General features: G+C 35.5%; 5 protein-coding genes across 9 annotated transcripts; 2 read left to right on the top strand and 3 right to left on the bottom strand.

Moving 5' to 3' along the window:
• Position 1: 1 nt before the first annotated feature.
• On the bottom strand, positions 2 to 941 carry LOC126761646 (uncharacterized). Its single transcript, XM_050478000.1, has one exon. The coding sequence runs from the start codon at positions 799 to 801 to the stop codon at positions 58 to 60; it is 744 nt and encodes a 247-aa protein (XP_050333957.1). The 5' UTR covers positions 802 to 941; the 3' UTR covers positions 2 to 57.
• LOC126761634 (forkhead box protein K1) lies at positions 527 to 7,209 on the top strand. 5 transcript variants are annotated; one of them, XM_050477966.1, is made up of 9 exons: positions 527 to 624; positions 1,671 to 3,069; positions 3,266 to 3,708; positions 4,580 to 4,680; positions 4,743 to 4,963; positions 5,033 to 5,217; positions 5,289 to 5,384; positions 5,467 to 5,536; positions 5,964 to 7,209. In XM_050477966.1, the coding sequence occupies exons 2-9, from the start codon at positions 2,288 to 2,290 to the stop codon at positions 6,349 to 6,351; spliced, it is 2,286 nt and encodes a 761-aa protein (XP_050333923.1). In that variant the 5' UTR covers positions 527 to 624; positions 1,671 to 2,287; the 3' UTR covers positions 6,352 to 7,209. The 5 variants fall into 5 exon arrangements, with proteins under 5 accessions (XP_050333923.1, XP_050333921.1, XP_050333925.1 ...); XM_050477964.1 differs by lacking the exon at positions 527 to 624 and adding an exon at positions 1,280 to 1,453; XM_050477967.1 differs by lacking the exon at positions 527 to 624 and adding an exon at positions 1,281 to 1,453 and having other exon boundaries at positions 5,967 to 7,209.
• A 1,054-nt stretch (positions 7,210 to 8,263) lies between these two features.
• On the bottom strand, positions 8,264 to 10,381 carry LOC126761637 (apoptosis-inducing factor 3-like). The gene is made up of 2 exons (XM_050477972.1): positions 9,182 to 10,381; positions 8,264 to 9,119 (listed from the first exon to the last, which is right to left on the bottom strand). Exons 1-2 carry the CDS (start codon positions 10,058 to 10,060, stop codon positions 8,361 to 8,363), a joined length of 1,638 nt encoding a protein of 545 aa, XP_050333929.1. The 5' UTR covers positions 10,061 to 10,381; the 3' UTR covers positions 8,264 to 8,360.
• Positions 10,382 to 10,449: 68 nt separating this feature from the next.
• Positions 10,450 to 11,922, top strand: LOC126761649 (superoxide dismutase [Cu-Zn]). The gene is made up of 3 exons (XM_050478003.1): positions 10,450 to 10,614; positions 11,236 to 11,454; positions 11,521 to 11,922. The coding sequence occupies exons 1-3, from the start codon at positions 10,549 to 10,551 to the stop codon at positions 11,695 to 11,697; spliced, it is 462 nt and encodes a 153-aa protein (XP_050333960.1). The 5' UTR covers positions 10,450 to 10,548; the 3' UTR covers positions 11,698 to 11,922.
• A 156-nt stretch (positions 11,923 to 12,078) lies between these two features.
• LOC126761636 (ATP-binding cassette sub-family F member 3) lies at positions 12,079 to 15,249 on the bottom strand. Its single transcript, XM_050477971.1, has 10 exons — positions 14,870 to 15,249; positions 14,701 to 14,809; positions 14,473 to 14,635; positions 14,192 to 14,412; positions 13,476 to 14,123; positions 13,243 to 13,416; positions 12,992 to 13,172; positions 12,620 to 12,929; positions 12,469 to 12,560; positions 12,079 to 12,402 (listed from the first exon to the last, which is right to left on the bottom strand). Exons 1-10 carry the CDS (start codon positions 14,940 to 14,942, stop codon positions 12,247 to 12,249), a joined length of 2,127 nt encoding a protein of 708 aa, XP_050333928.1. The 5' UTR covers positions 14,943 to 15,249; the 3' UTR covers positions 12,079 to 12,246.
• Positions 15,250 to 15,890: the final 641 nt, after the last annotated feature.

Genomic DNA, 15,890 nt, shown 5'->3' with positions numbered 1-15,890 from the left:
ATATTTTCAAATTTATATTTATTTTATAATAAAAATATTTAAAGCGGATATAACGTATCAGTTTTTAAAAGCGGACATAATATTAGCTAAAAATTCCTTCACTTCCGAATTCTGCAATAAAGCACGTTTTTTACCACTTAAAACCATACCTAAGATGTCTGGGCATTTCTCTTTATCACGGGAGTATATATCTCGACCGTCCATTTCGTCACCACCGCCGCCACTACCTTCCTCAACGCAGGGTGATAAACATAAAGCACCGGCGCTTGCACTATGCGCTGCATTTCCAGCCGACGATGGCACTGCGTTACCTACCAATGTTCCCTGTGCTTTGTGACGTTTGTTTTTGCGACTTCTTCCGCCATCTTCAGCACTTATTTGCATTTGTGTCAGCGATTGTGTTTGTATTTTGGTGGTGTTTTTGTCCGTTCGCTTTTGATAGGGTCTGCGTGTTTTGGCTGGTTCTTTCTGTTGTTGTTTCTCTTTTCTTTTCGATGTTGATGTCGGCGCAGTGACGTCGTTTACTGTCGAACTCACGTTCACGTTTGCTGATTGTGGTGATTGTTGTGCTGCTGGTGCTGGTGCTGCAGTTGTCACTATTTCTCGTGTTTGATTCCCAGAAGGGTGAGTAATTATTTGTGTCTGTTGCAGTTGTATTTGGGGTTCCTGTTCTTGTTGGAGACGTCGTTTCACGTGCAAATTTAGACGCTCCTTAATAAGGCGACGCGGCTGTGCATCCGTTTCCGGTATTTGTGGTCCTTCTGTCTTAACAATTTGCAAATTTTCCGGTAATTCGGCCATGGTGTGCCCTTTACACTGCTGTAAGTACTATTCCACTTTTCTATGTGGCTGACAATTGGAAAAAGTAAACTATATTGGCAATGCTGCACAAATAACCCAGTGAACAATTATAAGTGAAGCTGATAACATATTGCAGTGTTTAGGAAGTATTTTCAAAACATTTAGTAGAATACAAGTGGAAAGTAACTTTTCTGCGTAGTTAAACACAAAAATGTTTAAGTGTTTTTATTTAACCAAAAATGGAAAATAAATATTAAATTTTTAGTGCAGTTTGTTCGCCTCCACCACCTTGCCGCGCATGACACTTTGCGCATATGTTTACTAAATCGCGCTCGTTTTGTTGCGTGCACTGGTATTTGTATTTATTTTTCTTCCACCCTTCCCTCGGTAGTGAAACAGCTCCCTTGCACTCTATACCAGTGCGCTATTCTGCAGATGTCATTTGCGTGTGTATTCAGCACAGTGCTGCCAACCACCAGATACACAACACACCCTGTGTTGCCTGTCTTCTCGTTGGTAAGAAGAAACGTGTTTTGTGCAGAATTTTCAGTTCTTCATTTTCGATTTCGGTTTAGAATTTTGTTTGTAAACACGCGTGTGGCAAAAAAATATATATCCAAATATTGTTGAAAAATTAACTTTAACTTTCGTGGTAAGTGTAGTGCGTTGGGGAATGTAAGGTTTGTTGAATTTTAGAAAAAAATATTGGGGCTGCCGCTTATGAGCGCGCTGTTGCTCCCCAACATTCAAGCGGCTTTTCATTTTCCAATAGACATACGTGTGTGTGTGTTTTTGCCTTCGCTCTGTACCTTCGTTGTGTGTTTTTCAATATTAGTGTGTTTTTTTTGGTTTATTTTTCTCGTTCGCAGTTCTGCTCAGCACAACACAACATACAAACAACATAAAACGGCAGGGAAAACAACAACAGTAAGAAAAACAAAAACGACAAAAACAACATAGCAATCAGCCATTAGCCAACAGAGCCTGAGCCGTAGCCGTAGCCATAGCCAGCCAACGAACGACAGAGCCAAAAAATAAAGTGAAATAAATAGAAGAGGGGATGTGAGCTGCAAACGGAACAGGATCGATCGGATGTATTGAAAAGAGAAGTGCGCAAAGCGTGCGGAAAACAATTCAAATTTGGAAAAATCTTTTGAAACGCAGAAAAGGAAAAAACCTTGAGTTTTTTATTGTCCAAAGCGACGAATTAAAGTGTTAATATTAGCAACAAGGGGACAGTGGCCGAATGTGAATAGTGTGCAAAACGTGCAAGTAAAAAAATTTTATATAGTTTTTGTTAAAAGAAAGGGAAATTAGTATTTTAGTAGGGACAGTAAATTGTGTAGAATAAAAATATAAGAATCATAACAGAAAAACAAACGCACCGTAACATAACCAAGCGCAATTGTGGCGTAGCGCTAACACATTTTTTCGTTAGGAAAAAAGTGTAGAAAAAGAAGAATTAAGAAAAAGGCGCCGCATACAAATGGAATTCTTCCCCCACCAACAACAACCACATACAGCTCAGCAAGTAGATGACGGTTCTATATCCGGCCCGGCAACCAATATAAATACTACCAATAGTAGCAACAACAACAATAACAACATAAACAACGTTCGTAGCACAAACAATACCCCGCCCACCTCAAACACAATAAATAGTGCAGCAACAACGGACACCGTCGACGCTGCCACTGTAGCCATCGCCAAGGATATGCTCCAGTTGCATCATGGCAATGGTGCGATACTAACAAATAATAACAACAATAACACGAGTAACAGCAGTAATAATAATAATAGTAGCGCAGCCTTAGAGGTCATGAATACATCAACATCATCTAACGCCAACACCAATTCGGTAGTAATTGCAGCTGGTAGTGGCAGCAGTACAACCAATAGTGGTGTCGGGCCTAATGTAGGCGCCAATCTGAATACCAATCACCCACCTGCCCATGCCTCAACCGCCGGTAATTCGGGCGGCGGTGCATCAAACGTTTTAACAGCACCTGACAACGCGCTCGGCTTTCTAAAATACGACCAGGAATTGTTATACATCACCGAGCCATGTACTATTATTGGACGAAACTCATCAACATCGCATGTGCACTTTCATGTTGCCGAAAACAATTTGGTGTCAAGAAAGCATTTTCAGGTTCATTACGATGGAGATGCACGTGACTTTTTCGTACAGTGTCTAAGTAAAAATGGCATTTTCGTCGATGATTTTTTGCAACGACGAAATGCTGATCCGCTTCGATTACCTAACAGGTAAGTTCAGCGCCATAATCAATATTGAACGAATCACCTGTGTATCTGTATGTGAATGTAATATATAACATATGTATCTCAAAAGCGCGGAGAAGAATTGCATAGTTAAATTTATTGAAACGCTACTTCACTTAGTTTTAAACATTTGTAATTTATTGTGTGTTAAAATTATTTAATACAATTACCCTATTTTCAGCTGTTACTTTCGCTTTCCCAGCACCGAGATTCGCATACAATTCGAGAGTTTCGTACATGGTGGCGCTTTAAATGCTACTGGCGCGCTAACTAACTCGAACAACAGTGGCATATCGTATCATAATAATAGTCACAACAATGTGGCTGCCCTGCAGAACAACAGTGGAATAGGAGGAGGTGGCGGTGGCGGTGGGAGCGGAGGTTGTGCTCAATTCATTATTTCGCCTGCGCCACCCGATGATCACCATCATCCGCATGCGTCGTCTGGACCAACACCGCATGCGTCCACACATGTATCTCATCACCATCAACCGCATGTGTCCTCTAGTGCAGTGTCATCGTCAACACATCTGCTGCCGAATATGGATAATTCAAATGTGTACTCACCACTAAAGATATCCATACCGAAGAAGGAGCAGAAAAGCCCATATCTATCACCAACTGGCAAGTGGAATTTGTACTGTTTCTTATTCAAACACAAATGTGTATGCATTTGCATAATTATACACTGAGCGAAAATTAATTGCATATTATAGCAAATGCGTTAGATTTAATTACGTTTCAGAAAAACATTAGTTTTTTTTTGTTTTGCTATTGCTTACTGGCATACAAACTTTATTACATTACACTTGACGCAGTGTAAACAAATGAAAATACAAAAAAAAACAATGAAATGCGAAACAAAGCGCCGCTTTGTGTGCGCACTGAAAAAACGAATCGGAACAAAACAAAAAGTAAATATTATCTGCAAAAGTACACCCATGTCATATCTACATACATTTGCACTAATACATGCGAATTTGTATGTTACCTTCTAGCATTTTTTTTTTTTACAAATTGCGTACATAAATGCGTAATTATATGTTGTGCAAATTTTTAATTGCAAACGTTGCACGTGGCTCTAAATTAATTTTAGAAATCTACCAACAACAACACAAACGTGTGAATGAGGTTAAAACTCTCTTACGTCATAAAAATAGCCGGAAATGTGTTAGGTTGGGGTTGTAACATGTAAATATTTACAAAAATAATTATTACATAAATGAAAATACAATTTTTGTTAAAAACGCACACGTGGAATATCAAAGAATATGCGTTTATTAACATACATATTTATTTAATTATTTATCTTGTCATAATTTTTAATTGCTTATGAAATGCATCACATAACTCATTAAAGATAGATAGGTACCTTATGGGGTGTTAAAAACGGTTATTTTAAACGGTTGTAAAGACATATTTTTGTGTAATAAATTGTAGCAATTAACCGTTTAAGTGACAATTGCAATAACAATAATACTTTTAAATTTTACAGGTACAATAAGTGCTGCTAATAGTTGTCCAGCCAGCCCCAGACAAGGTTTTCATCAGAACCAAGCCAATTACAACAACTATACCAACAACAATTTACAAAACGTAAAATCAATTGCTTATATTAATGATTTTATATTTTTAATGACGAGGTATTTTCTTTTCAGCAAGACCTATTCCAAACACCATCAACAGCTAGCTATAACCACAATGAGAAACCACCATATAGCTATGCTCAGTTGATTGTTCAAGCTATATCTGCAGCACCGGATAAACAATTGACACTTTCTGGCATTTATTCATTTATAGTCAAGCATTATCCGTACTATCGTAAAGAAACAAACAAGGGTTGGCAAAACTCCATACGCCATAATCTCAGTTTGAATAGGTAAACGTTTCAATATATCTACATTGTATTTTCAGTGCCAGTATATCTAATATTTATCTTTATTTTTAGATATTTCATTAAAGTTGCACGCTCTCAAGATGAGCCGGGCAAGGGCAGTTTCTGGCGTATTGATCCTGACAGTGGCGCCAAGTTGATTGATCACAGCTACAAGAAACGGCGTCAACGTAGCAGCCAAGGCTTTCGCCCAACATACGGCATGCCACGTTCGGCACCAGTCTCACCGAGTCATATGGGTACGCCGACTCTTGCATATATTTTATTTAATAATTTTTTATTACAATTTTTTTTTATTGTTATAATGTAGACAATTCGCGTGAGAGTTCACCACTGCAGGATTTCGTTTTGCAATCGGCCCCTGGATCGCCGGGCATGTCTATTGAGCAACGCGCAGCCGATGGTGGTAATAAGTCAACTAGCAAGCGATAGCGCGTTTGTTTTTCTTTTAGTATAATTACAATAAAATAATGTGCGTTGAATTGCAGATATTATGTACAACAACACAACTCAGAATATGCACCAATCGACGGCTAACAATTCCCACAATCAATACAAGTAATTTTTATTTGGTTTTCAATATTTTTTATTATATTGCATCGATATATATTTTTTTTAGTTTTGCTAAATTAAATACTAAATATTTTTTTTTAGTTTTGCTACTTAAAAACTTAAAGCTATGATTTCTCCTGCTTAATACCATTTTATTTTTTAAATTTTTTTTCGGTGCTAATTTTTCTGTGTCAATATTTTGAAAAGTACTATTTTTTTATTAGAATAATACGTTTTTGTATTTATTTTATTTGCAAATTTTCTTAAAAACATTCATTTCATCTCTGAATAGTCATTCCATTAAAGTTAGCACCAGTTTTACACTTAATTTTTCTTATTAGTTTTTCTTTTGCCAATTATTTCAAAGATATGAACTCATTGCCATGAGAAACTATCTAGCGCTTGTACTCATTTCTAAACAAATCATTTTCAGCAGTAGCGGAAGCCCATACTATGTTTCAAATCAAAATTCAACCATTGCCGGTGTACAGCAACAACAACAACAACATCTACACAACGAGAGTGGAGTGACCATTGGTGGTGGCAGCGGCAACGGCGTTGGTGCCTTGATAGCACTCAAACGTAATCACGCTATGGCAGCTGGCGCACAGCAGCAACAACAACAGCAGCAGCAGCAACAACATCAACATCAAGTGCAAACGTTGCATCCCGACATTATATACGAGGAAATGCCCACCGATTACAGTGGCAATATGGAATCTGGCGATGAAGGTTGCAGTATTGGCGGTGGTAATGGCGCCGGCAGCAGCGCTTCATGCGACGCTTCCAAACGCCCCAAATATATATCCGAAGTACTCTGATATGTTGCTGTTTCTGTTTCAGTTTCTTCTAATGTCTGCAAGTAATTAAAAAAATTTACAAAAGAATGTAAAATATTAAACATTTAACAAATGGCAAAGATTTGCCACAGTAAAATACCCCATACACAACAAATTTAAAAAGAGAAAACTAGAGCACACAAAAGTTGAGATTTACTATAAATGGAAAATGTAAAATGCGTAAACCAATTCGGAAATATGTAATAATTTTAACAGACAAATCAGCAATGTGTAAAACACTTCACTTTTTTTTTTTTTTTTTTTATTAAACCTTCAGTATGCGAAGACCATATTCAAAGGCAAATTGTCTATGAAACCTTGTATCAAGCTTTTAATAGTAAATAACTGTCTACAAATAGTAAACAGCGCTTTTGATGATTTACATGAACTTTAAATTTCGCTCAAAATGTCTTCTTTCATCTAAATTGACTGCAAGTATTAGATAAGTTCTATTTAATTATAATTACTATAAATATGATATATTTCTGAATTGGACTAAAGCGACATTAGAAAACTACAGTGGGTCAGAGTGTAGTAGAAGACATAATATAATTGAAGACACATTCACACACAAAACAAAACAAAATTGAGAAAATGTTAAACTAACATTACTTACAAAATATTTCGTTGAAGATATAGAAAATGAAAACAGTAAACCGGTATCATAAGAAAAATTAAGAAACACATGAAGCCAACCAACCAAGAAACATCTTTATTACTATTATAACCCATCGGTATATTGAATTTGACAAGCAAAGTATGTGAACAAAAATAATTGTTTTATTGTTTTTAATCTTTCTAAAATATGAATATATACAAACTCCCTATATTGCTTTAATATTTGTTGTTGTAATGATTTATTCGTTTAACGATTATCAAAATTGTATCCCTAGCATACTGTATAGATGTACTTGTTTACTCTGGACGAATTCAATATGCTTGATGATGCTATATATTATACTAGAATGAATGGGAGTAAAAAGTAACAAAAAAGTTATAAAATGCGAAATGCAAACAAAAAAATATATAAAGAACAAAAAAAAACAAAAATCTAATTTAAAAAATTGTAAACTAATGAAAGTAGTACATTTTAAATGATGGGAAAAATAATTACTTAATATGCGAGTAATAAATATTAATGCTAAAAAGAATTAAGCAGCATGTTTGGCAGAAAGCCTAGACGGTGTATACGTTCTAAACAGCAAAGCTAGTAAGTAAAAGCAAAATAAATGAATCATAGTTGTGTGGCAACTGAAAAGGAGCAAAAGAATTAATTACCTATCTCTACATACCTACAATTATATCGAACCTAAATCTAGAAAAACAAATTACAACTAATACAAAAAATTTAATTTAAATAAAAAAATATTATAAAACAAGTAAACAAAAAAAAAAAAAAGAACCCTACAAACAAATTTATGGTAAAGATAAAATGTATAATGATGATTGCACTTTATTTCTATTATAATAAAGAAAACTCCATTTCAATGTTTGGACAAAATGTGTATTGAGAAAAAAATACAAAGAATATAGATAATCTCTGTGTATTCTTCAATCTTCAAAATATCAATGTAAAATATGCTGTTTTGACTTGTTTCAATTTTTTCTTCGAAAATTCAAGTGTAGTTCTCTTCTATGAACAAGATAATCAAGCATGAAAACAGTTCAGATCTAGAAAAAAAACTAGATCACCATCTTGAAAAAAAAAATGTGATGATTAGCCTAAAAACGTACAACACAAATTAAATTACGTAATTTCAGACTTCATTTTTATTAAATTAAAACGTTCTAAACAGCGGTCTTTTTCATAATTATTACAGTATTTTAGCAAATTAAATACATATGAGTACAATATTTGTTTAAATAATGAATTCTGTTTATTGATTGCATGTTTTACACAGCCGTATGGATAGCAGCAAAAAACCAAAACGACTGAATGCGAATGAAGAACAATTGGTAAAAGCGTTAAATATGAGCAACAAATTAAAATTTTAACAGCCACAACGTGTACGTCGCGTATCGAGCAAATGTTCCATCCATTGATGCGGATTGGACTTGTCTACTACGTCAGAACGATGCAGTCGTTTACCTTGTGACAGCAATTCACAAAAGTTAACCACCGTAGCATCGTAACCGCAAGTGTTAACACATGTGACGTTGCCATCGCGATCGAACAAATATGCCAGATATTTTAAACGTTTTAAATCACCGTATATGGAAGTTTCACTTATACTACCAACACCAGCATGCGAAAACGTTGCACCAAAGAGGTGTATGTTGAAAAAAGGCACTGCCCGTAGGTCTTTTATAGTACCAGCCATATTTATAGCAGCCACATAACCATGATATTGTGCCACTTGTAAATGTTTAACATTTTGTCTTTGATTGGCATTCGAGAAGAGTGGTGCATTGGCAATATCACCGCCCACATAGATGTTGGGCACCAGCGTCATTAAATGCATGTCCGTATCAATTGTGCCATCAGCATTTATGGGCAAGCTCGAGTCGATTAGCCATGCAGTATTAGCCACTACACCCACAGCAATGATTAATACATCGCACGGATACTTATAACCATCGCTTGTTCTGATTTCAGAGATTCTAACTCCATCCTCGCTTAATATTTCTTTAATTCTACTTTCCATTTTCATTTGTACACCCTTTTCGCGGTATAATTGCAATAAACGCTCACCGACATCACTGCCAACAGTGCTCTCTAGAGGATATTTCTCATTGCTAACCAGCACAATCTGTTAACATTGAAACATTGACTTTAATAAGTTTTGATTATGCTATTAAATGCCATACTCACCGATTTTACTTTGGTAACTATAGAGGAAACAAATTCCAAATTAATGAAACCCCCTCCTACACATACTAAATTCGTTTTTGATTTTAACACATGCATTATTGTTTGGAGATCTCTATAATCGTGTATGTAAAATACATTTCTTAAATCATTACCGTTGACAGGCAATCTAGTTGGCTTTGAACCAGTCGCAATGAAAAGTTTATCGTACGTAATTAGTTGATCATTGGAACAGCTAACCGTTCTCATGGCTGTGTCCAATTTAATTGCCTCCACTCCCAATATTACCTCAATATTATTGCCCTCATAAAAATCGCTATCGCGGAAATATAATTCCGTTATATCTCCTTGCCATGCTTTTGAGAGTGGTGCACGATCGTAAGGTAAATAGTCCTCACGACACAATATTATTATGCGTCCTGTGTAGCCCTCTTGACGTAATGTTTCAGCACATGTAGCCGTTGAAACTCCACCGCCTACTAACAAAAATATACGTTCGTCAGACTTAATGTATTCTACCATTTCCTTTGTGCGCCGTATCTTATTAAGATCCTTGATTCTCGCACGCACTTGAACCACTCCGTTTGTAGCTATTTCAACCGGATACGTTGGTAATGAATCCAAACCCGGAAAATCCTCTATATCGCCAGTCCTAATATTGTAACAAGAACCATGACGTGGGCAACGAATGCGTCCATGTCCTAATATGCCTCTAACCAAAGGCGCACCTTGATGGGGACACGTTGCTCCGATGGCCCAGATTCGATCGTTTTGACGTATTAACAACAGCTTGTTGTTTTCGTCAAAATTATACTCTTTGACTTCGTCATTATTAATATCCGTTTCATTACAAATTGAAACTAAATCAGTAAATTCAGACATTATTCTGCCTAAAATAAAATATTTTCCGATTTTTTTTTTGTGCTGTCAAATAAATGTTATTTTAATTTGAAAATCAACTCTGACGTTTTCGGAAGATAGCAAATTCAGGGTGATACTTTTATTTCATAAATAAATTGAATCTATTTATCAATCATCATGATTTTTAATACATTTTATTTTATACCATATAAAATAACCACAATTTAACGATTTTTTTAAATGATGTGAATGAAATGATTTTTGTTAAGGGCACAATAACTTCCTCTGTTGCACTTCCGTTATTATTGCGAATTATTGCTCAATAACGCATGCAACCCTTCAATTTGCCGCCATTGATTCCAATTGGATTTCGCCGCAGTTCTGTTAGATTTACCTTTAATTCATTCGGTTCATAATCGACTTTCGCACTGTTCGAAGCTGTCGCATTTTACTTAGTCAACGCGTGTACAATTTGTATTATTACAAAAATATTTTAAAAATATTTAATAATGCCTGCTAAAGCTGTAAGTGTAATCAACGGTGATGTGAAGGGTACCGTTTACTTCGAACAGAAGGTAAGCAACAGCCTTTTTATCTATCTTTAATATTTTGAGGGTCCAAGGTCATGTCACCGGCTGACATTGTGAAATGAAATTTCCGAAACTATATAAAATATTAATAATTAAGATTATGTTTAAAAATTAGGTAAATAGAAGAAGATGTCACTTTACATATATGTACATGACATACATATACATATGTATAAGTTTATCACTGCATATAAGCATGAATAAGCATTTTCAGTATAGATTACAAACTCCATAATAATTACACAGGTATCTACATAGTTATCAGTTTCATTGCGATGTGTTAATACATATACATATGCGTTGGGGTACTTGGGATGCGAGACGCCTCTTCGGTTAAGAAATAACAACCAATTGAGTGCTTGTTATCAAATTTGTAATAGAATATTTAATTATATAGGTAAAAAGCTTATTTTCTCAAGTAGCTTATGAATATTATAATGCGGTGTCATTTATTTTGGATATATAAACATATTTATATATATACTATGTATATAGCTAAAGTGCATAAGTATACACCTCTCTTATGAAATGTAATGATTTCAAGTAATTTAAATTGGAATTTATTTACATATTAATATAATTGTGAAACATTTTGTATTTTTTTAGGATGAGTCTTCACCCGTAATAGTCACTGGTGAAGTTTCTGGACTTTCTAAAGGTCTTCATGGCTTCCACGTACATGAATTTGGAGATAACACTAACGGTTGCACATCAGCTGGGCCACATTTTAATCCTGCTGGCAAGGAGCATGGTGCGCCAACCGACGAAAATCGTCATTTGGGTGATTTGGGCAATATTGAAGCCAGCGGCGATGGACCAACCAAGGTTTGAAAGGCCAAATAATTAAAAGTTATTTTATATAGTAATATTATTTTTAAATATTTCTGCTAGGTTAACATCAGCGATAAATTAATTACATTGTTCGGAGCAAATAGCATCGTTGGACGTACTGTTGTTGTGCATGCTGATCCCGATGATTTGGGCAAAGGTGGCCACGAATTGAGCAAGTCAACTGGCAACGCTGGTGCACGTCTTGGCTGTGGTGTGATTGGTATCACCAAGAACTAAGTTCGTTTACTTTCGGTTTTGCTTAACTGGGGAGTGTTAAGGGTGGATAAGACAATGTAATTGCATTCAAGATATAAAATATATATATATGCATTAAAATATTAGATATCGAAACATAATTGGCTAATTTCTAATTGTATAAGATAACTTAAAGTTATCATTTACTTTTGATTATAATTAGCAATTTTAACGTTAAAAATAAAGCATATGTGGTGAATTGGAAAATCGTTTTAGTATTTGATTATTCATACCATGAGCTCATGGACAGGCAATGAAGTTCTTTTTCCGAAATACGATTCTATGATAAATTCCTTGAATTTTATTCGACCTCAAAAACTTTCCCTGTGGTCTATTTTCAACAAGAAAAAAACAAAGGTCACACACTTTTAGCGTTATCGCATGATGAAATTATATATTTTTCCATGTTTTTGTATTTTAATCATTTATATGCAATTGTAAAATCATATCAAAGTAGTTTACTTTTACAGTGCATGTGCATAAATTACAATTAGAACGAATACAAAATAGAGTTTTGCGCTACAATTTAATTTAACTATTTGCTGCTTCAATTTCTTTGTAAACTTCACGTTTGTATTCATCTAGTCCGCCTTCCATGCCGCGCACTGTACGATTGCCGCACACCCACAGTTCTTTGCATACCACCTTTATCAGACGTTCGTCGTGAGATACTAATATTACACCGCCCTGAAGAAGCACAAACAATTGTTTCATCAGCAAAATACATATTTAAATTAACAATAATATAATTACCTTAAATGCATTAATAGCTCGACCTAAGGCATCAATGGTCTCAATATCCAGGTGATTGGTAGGTTCATCAAGCACTAAGAAGTTAGGATCGGCTGAAATTATATTTACTATTAGTTTCAAAACATTCAAATATAATTAGATAATTTTATACCCATGCACATTTTCGCCAAAGCGACACGAGATTTCTGTCCTCCCGACAAACTAGCAATGCTTTGCAGCGCTAATTGCCCTGATATGCCAAAGCTGCCCAATTGCCGACGATATTCCTCATCCGGCCGCCCTGGGAAGAGTTCTGCCAATACACCCACACAAGTAGTATTCATGTTCAGGTGATCAACATGATGTTGCGCAAAATAGCCAATTCGCAGACCACGATGCGAGATAATGTTGCCGTGTATTGTAGTCAATTGACCAACAATGATTTTAAGAAGTGTGGTCTTACCTGCGCCATTTTCTCCCACCTATTAAAATAAATTGTAAAATTAGATAATGTTTGAAAGTACTATTCCTAGCTTAAACTTACAATACATATTCTTGAATCTGAGGTAGCTGATAGATTCACATTTTTAAAAACGGGTAATGGATCTGTGTCCTTGTATCTAAATTCGATTTCTGATAAAGCTAACACCGGGGGATTTAATGGTTCAACTTCGGGGAATTTCAGTTTAACCTCAACTTCCTTTTCGACAGGCTTCAATTCGGGTCTACAACAAGATATAAGAGCTTTTAGAAATACCTATTTTCATTGGTTTCTTTTTAAATATAATAACTTACAGCTTTTCCAACATTTTGATTTTCGATTGTACCGAAGATGCACGATTTGCGTTGTAACGGAAACGATCGATAAACTCTTGCACATGCGCGCGGTGTGCCATTTGTGCTTCGTATTCGCGTCGTTGGGCCTTCAATTTCTCGGTCTTTGTCTTTTCAAACTGCTCATAATTACCTCTGAAAAAAACATACCCAATTCATGTTAAAAATGAAGTAGACATTTTATATTATCTTACTTGTAAGCCTCAAGCGCCTGGGAATGCAGATGTATGATATCGGTTGGAACAGTTTCCAAAAAGTTACGGTCGTGAGAAACAACTAACAATGTTGTTGGCCAGGATTGAAGGTAATTTTCAAGCCATATGATGGCTTTTATATCCAACATGTTAGTCGGTTCATCGAGCAGTAGTAGATCGGGTTTGGAAAAAAGTGCACGTGCTAAAGCCAAACGCATACGCCAACCACCGGAGAATGATTTAGTTGGTCTTTGCTGCATATCAGCGTCGAAACCAAGACCACGCAATATAACAGAAGCTCTTGCCACCGCTTTATCAGCTTCAATATTCTGCAACTGTGCGTATACTTCGTTCAACTCTGTACTTAACTTCGTATCCTGCACTCCGCTGTTTAAAGTGGCAAGTATTTCCTTTTCGCGTGTTAGCAACCGATTACGTTCAAGGTCACATTCCAAGACACTATCAACAGCTTTTGTATCGTCACCAACAACTTCTTGTTCTACATGCAGAACACTGATGTGTGAAGGTATCGCCAATTGCCGATCTGAAATCATGCGCAGAAGTGTCGTTTTACCCAAACCATTACGTCCGACAAGGCCATATCGACGACCCAAAGAGAGCAGTAAATTGGCGTTTTGTAGCAAAACCCTAGGGTAAGAACATTAATATATTTTAGATATTTTGCACTAAATCAAGGCTTTTTTATGTTGAATTACTTGTCGCCAAATGCCAAATCGAAATTCTCTATTTTTATATCCATTGATCGATTTGTGCCTTTTTGCTCCATTTTTGTATTCTTCTTACTCAGCACTTGTGATGCTGTAGCAGTTTGCAGTTTGACTGGTGCAGCAACAGCTGATTTCACAACATCCTGCCGTTTTTCCTGCTTTTGCTGTAGCTTTGCTTCGGCTTTCTCAAGCTTTTTGCTGTTCACTTTCTGGAGTTACATGGGGAGCGTAGGTAAATAAAATATAAAAATATTTTTTCAACTACTCACCGATCCACCATCTTTCGTAGTAAGCCATATGCTTTGCATATTCTTATCAACATTTTCCATCTCTTTGGCCATAGCGGCAATATTTACGGGAGCATTTAATACTTTACGTACCTCATTTTTTGTATTCTTTTTAATTATGTTAAAAAACTCATCACAAAGGTCTCTGACAGAATATATGAATTGCATATTTACAAAAATGCTTTTAAAATTTAGTTAGGATTCAATTACCTTATGTTCTCCTCAGATTTCCCCGTATCAATGCTTTGCAGGATATCTCCTACAGCTTCGTATATGTCATCGCATGACTCAAAATCTTCCAAACTACCACAAAGCACACCTACAACACAAAGTTAGGTTTTTCAAACACAACCAAATTTATTTATTGGGATTTGCTCACCCTCCACGTAATCCTTTAGCTCATTGTCAATGGCTGGAAATTCACGCTCCAAAATATCGGTGAATTGGCTCATATTTATGCCTTTGCGCTCTTTTTTTTAACTTTTAATATATTTTATGCTTTCACTAGCAACAACTAATCGCACACAATGAATATGTATGCTCTTGAACTGGATTACCCGACAGCAAATTTAACTGAATTGCCTACTCTACACAATTTTAGTAGCACTTTCAATAACAAGTTACTCACAATTTGTTTAAGTTAACATTACCACAGCGCTAAATAAAATTGGAGCGATATTTCGCACAATTTAGCAACAATTTGTGCATCAATCGCTACACGCAAAACGCAGGAAATCGGGAAAGACCAGATAACCAGACAAAACCACCAGCTGCGACAGTGACAATTGTGAGACGTCAAACACATGTGGTGTTGCCATTTTATTACAATTTTGCTTTTACGACATACAGGTGTCATGCTGATATTAGACGAAAGTGGGAACAGTAGTGTTTCCCGTTCCAACGACTATCGGGTCCACATAACCAGAACGGATACGTATTTTTATCCGGCCAAGGAATAAATTGTCTTGAACCACCGCTTTGCCATTGTTACTTAAATTCGAAATACCAAAGACAGTTTCAGATTTTTCAATGAAAAAATATATATTTTTGTTAAATTTGGAAAAATAATCCATTTTTGCTTTTACAATAGTTTAACAACAAATATTTATGGAAGGAAAACAAGTTAATATGTGAAACTTCCATAGTCTAAAAATAGACAAGCAGTTAGTAAGTTTACAAAAAAGGCAATTATTATGCTATTTTTTAATAAAAATTATATGTGCCGCTAACAACTAAATAAGCAATAAAAAAATTCATATAACTCAAGGAAAATGTATATAAAAATACAACACCTACAGTAATTGAGGTTCGAGAAATTCATTAAAAGAATACAACTAAAATAAAATAAGTTAGTCAAAAATAAATATGTGAATTCCAAAATAACATTGTTTGCGGAGAAA

The sequence above is a fragment of the Bactrocera neohumeralis genome, chromosome 6 (assembly GCF_024586455.1).
Source record: "Bactrocera neohumeralis isolate Rockhampton chromosome 6, APGP_CSIRO_Bneo_wtdbg2-racon-allhic-juicebox.fasta_v2, whole genome shotgun sequence".
Lineage (NCBI taxonomy): Eukaryota > Metazoa > Arthropoda > Insecta > Diptera > Tephritidae > Bactrocera > Bactrocera neohumeralis.
The sequence above is the reverse complement of the archived record's forward strand: the minus strand, read 5'-3'. Positions and strand labels throughout refer to the sequence as shown.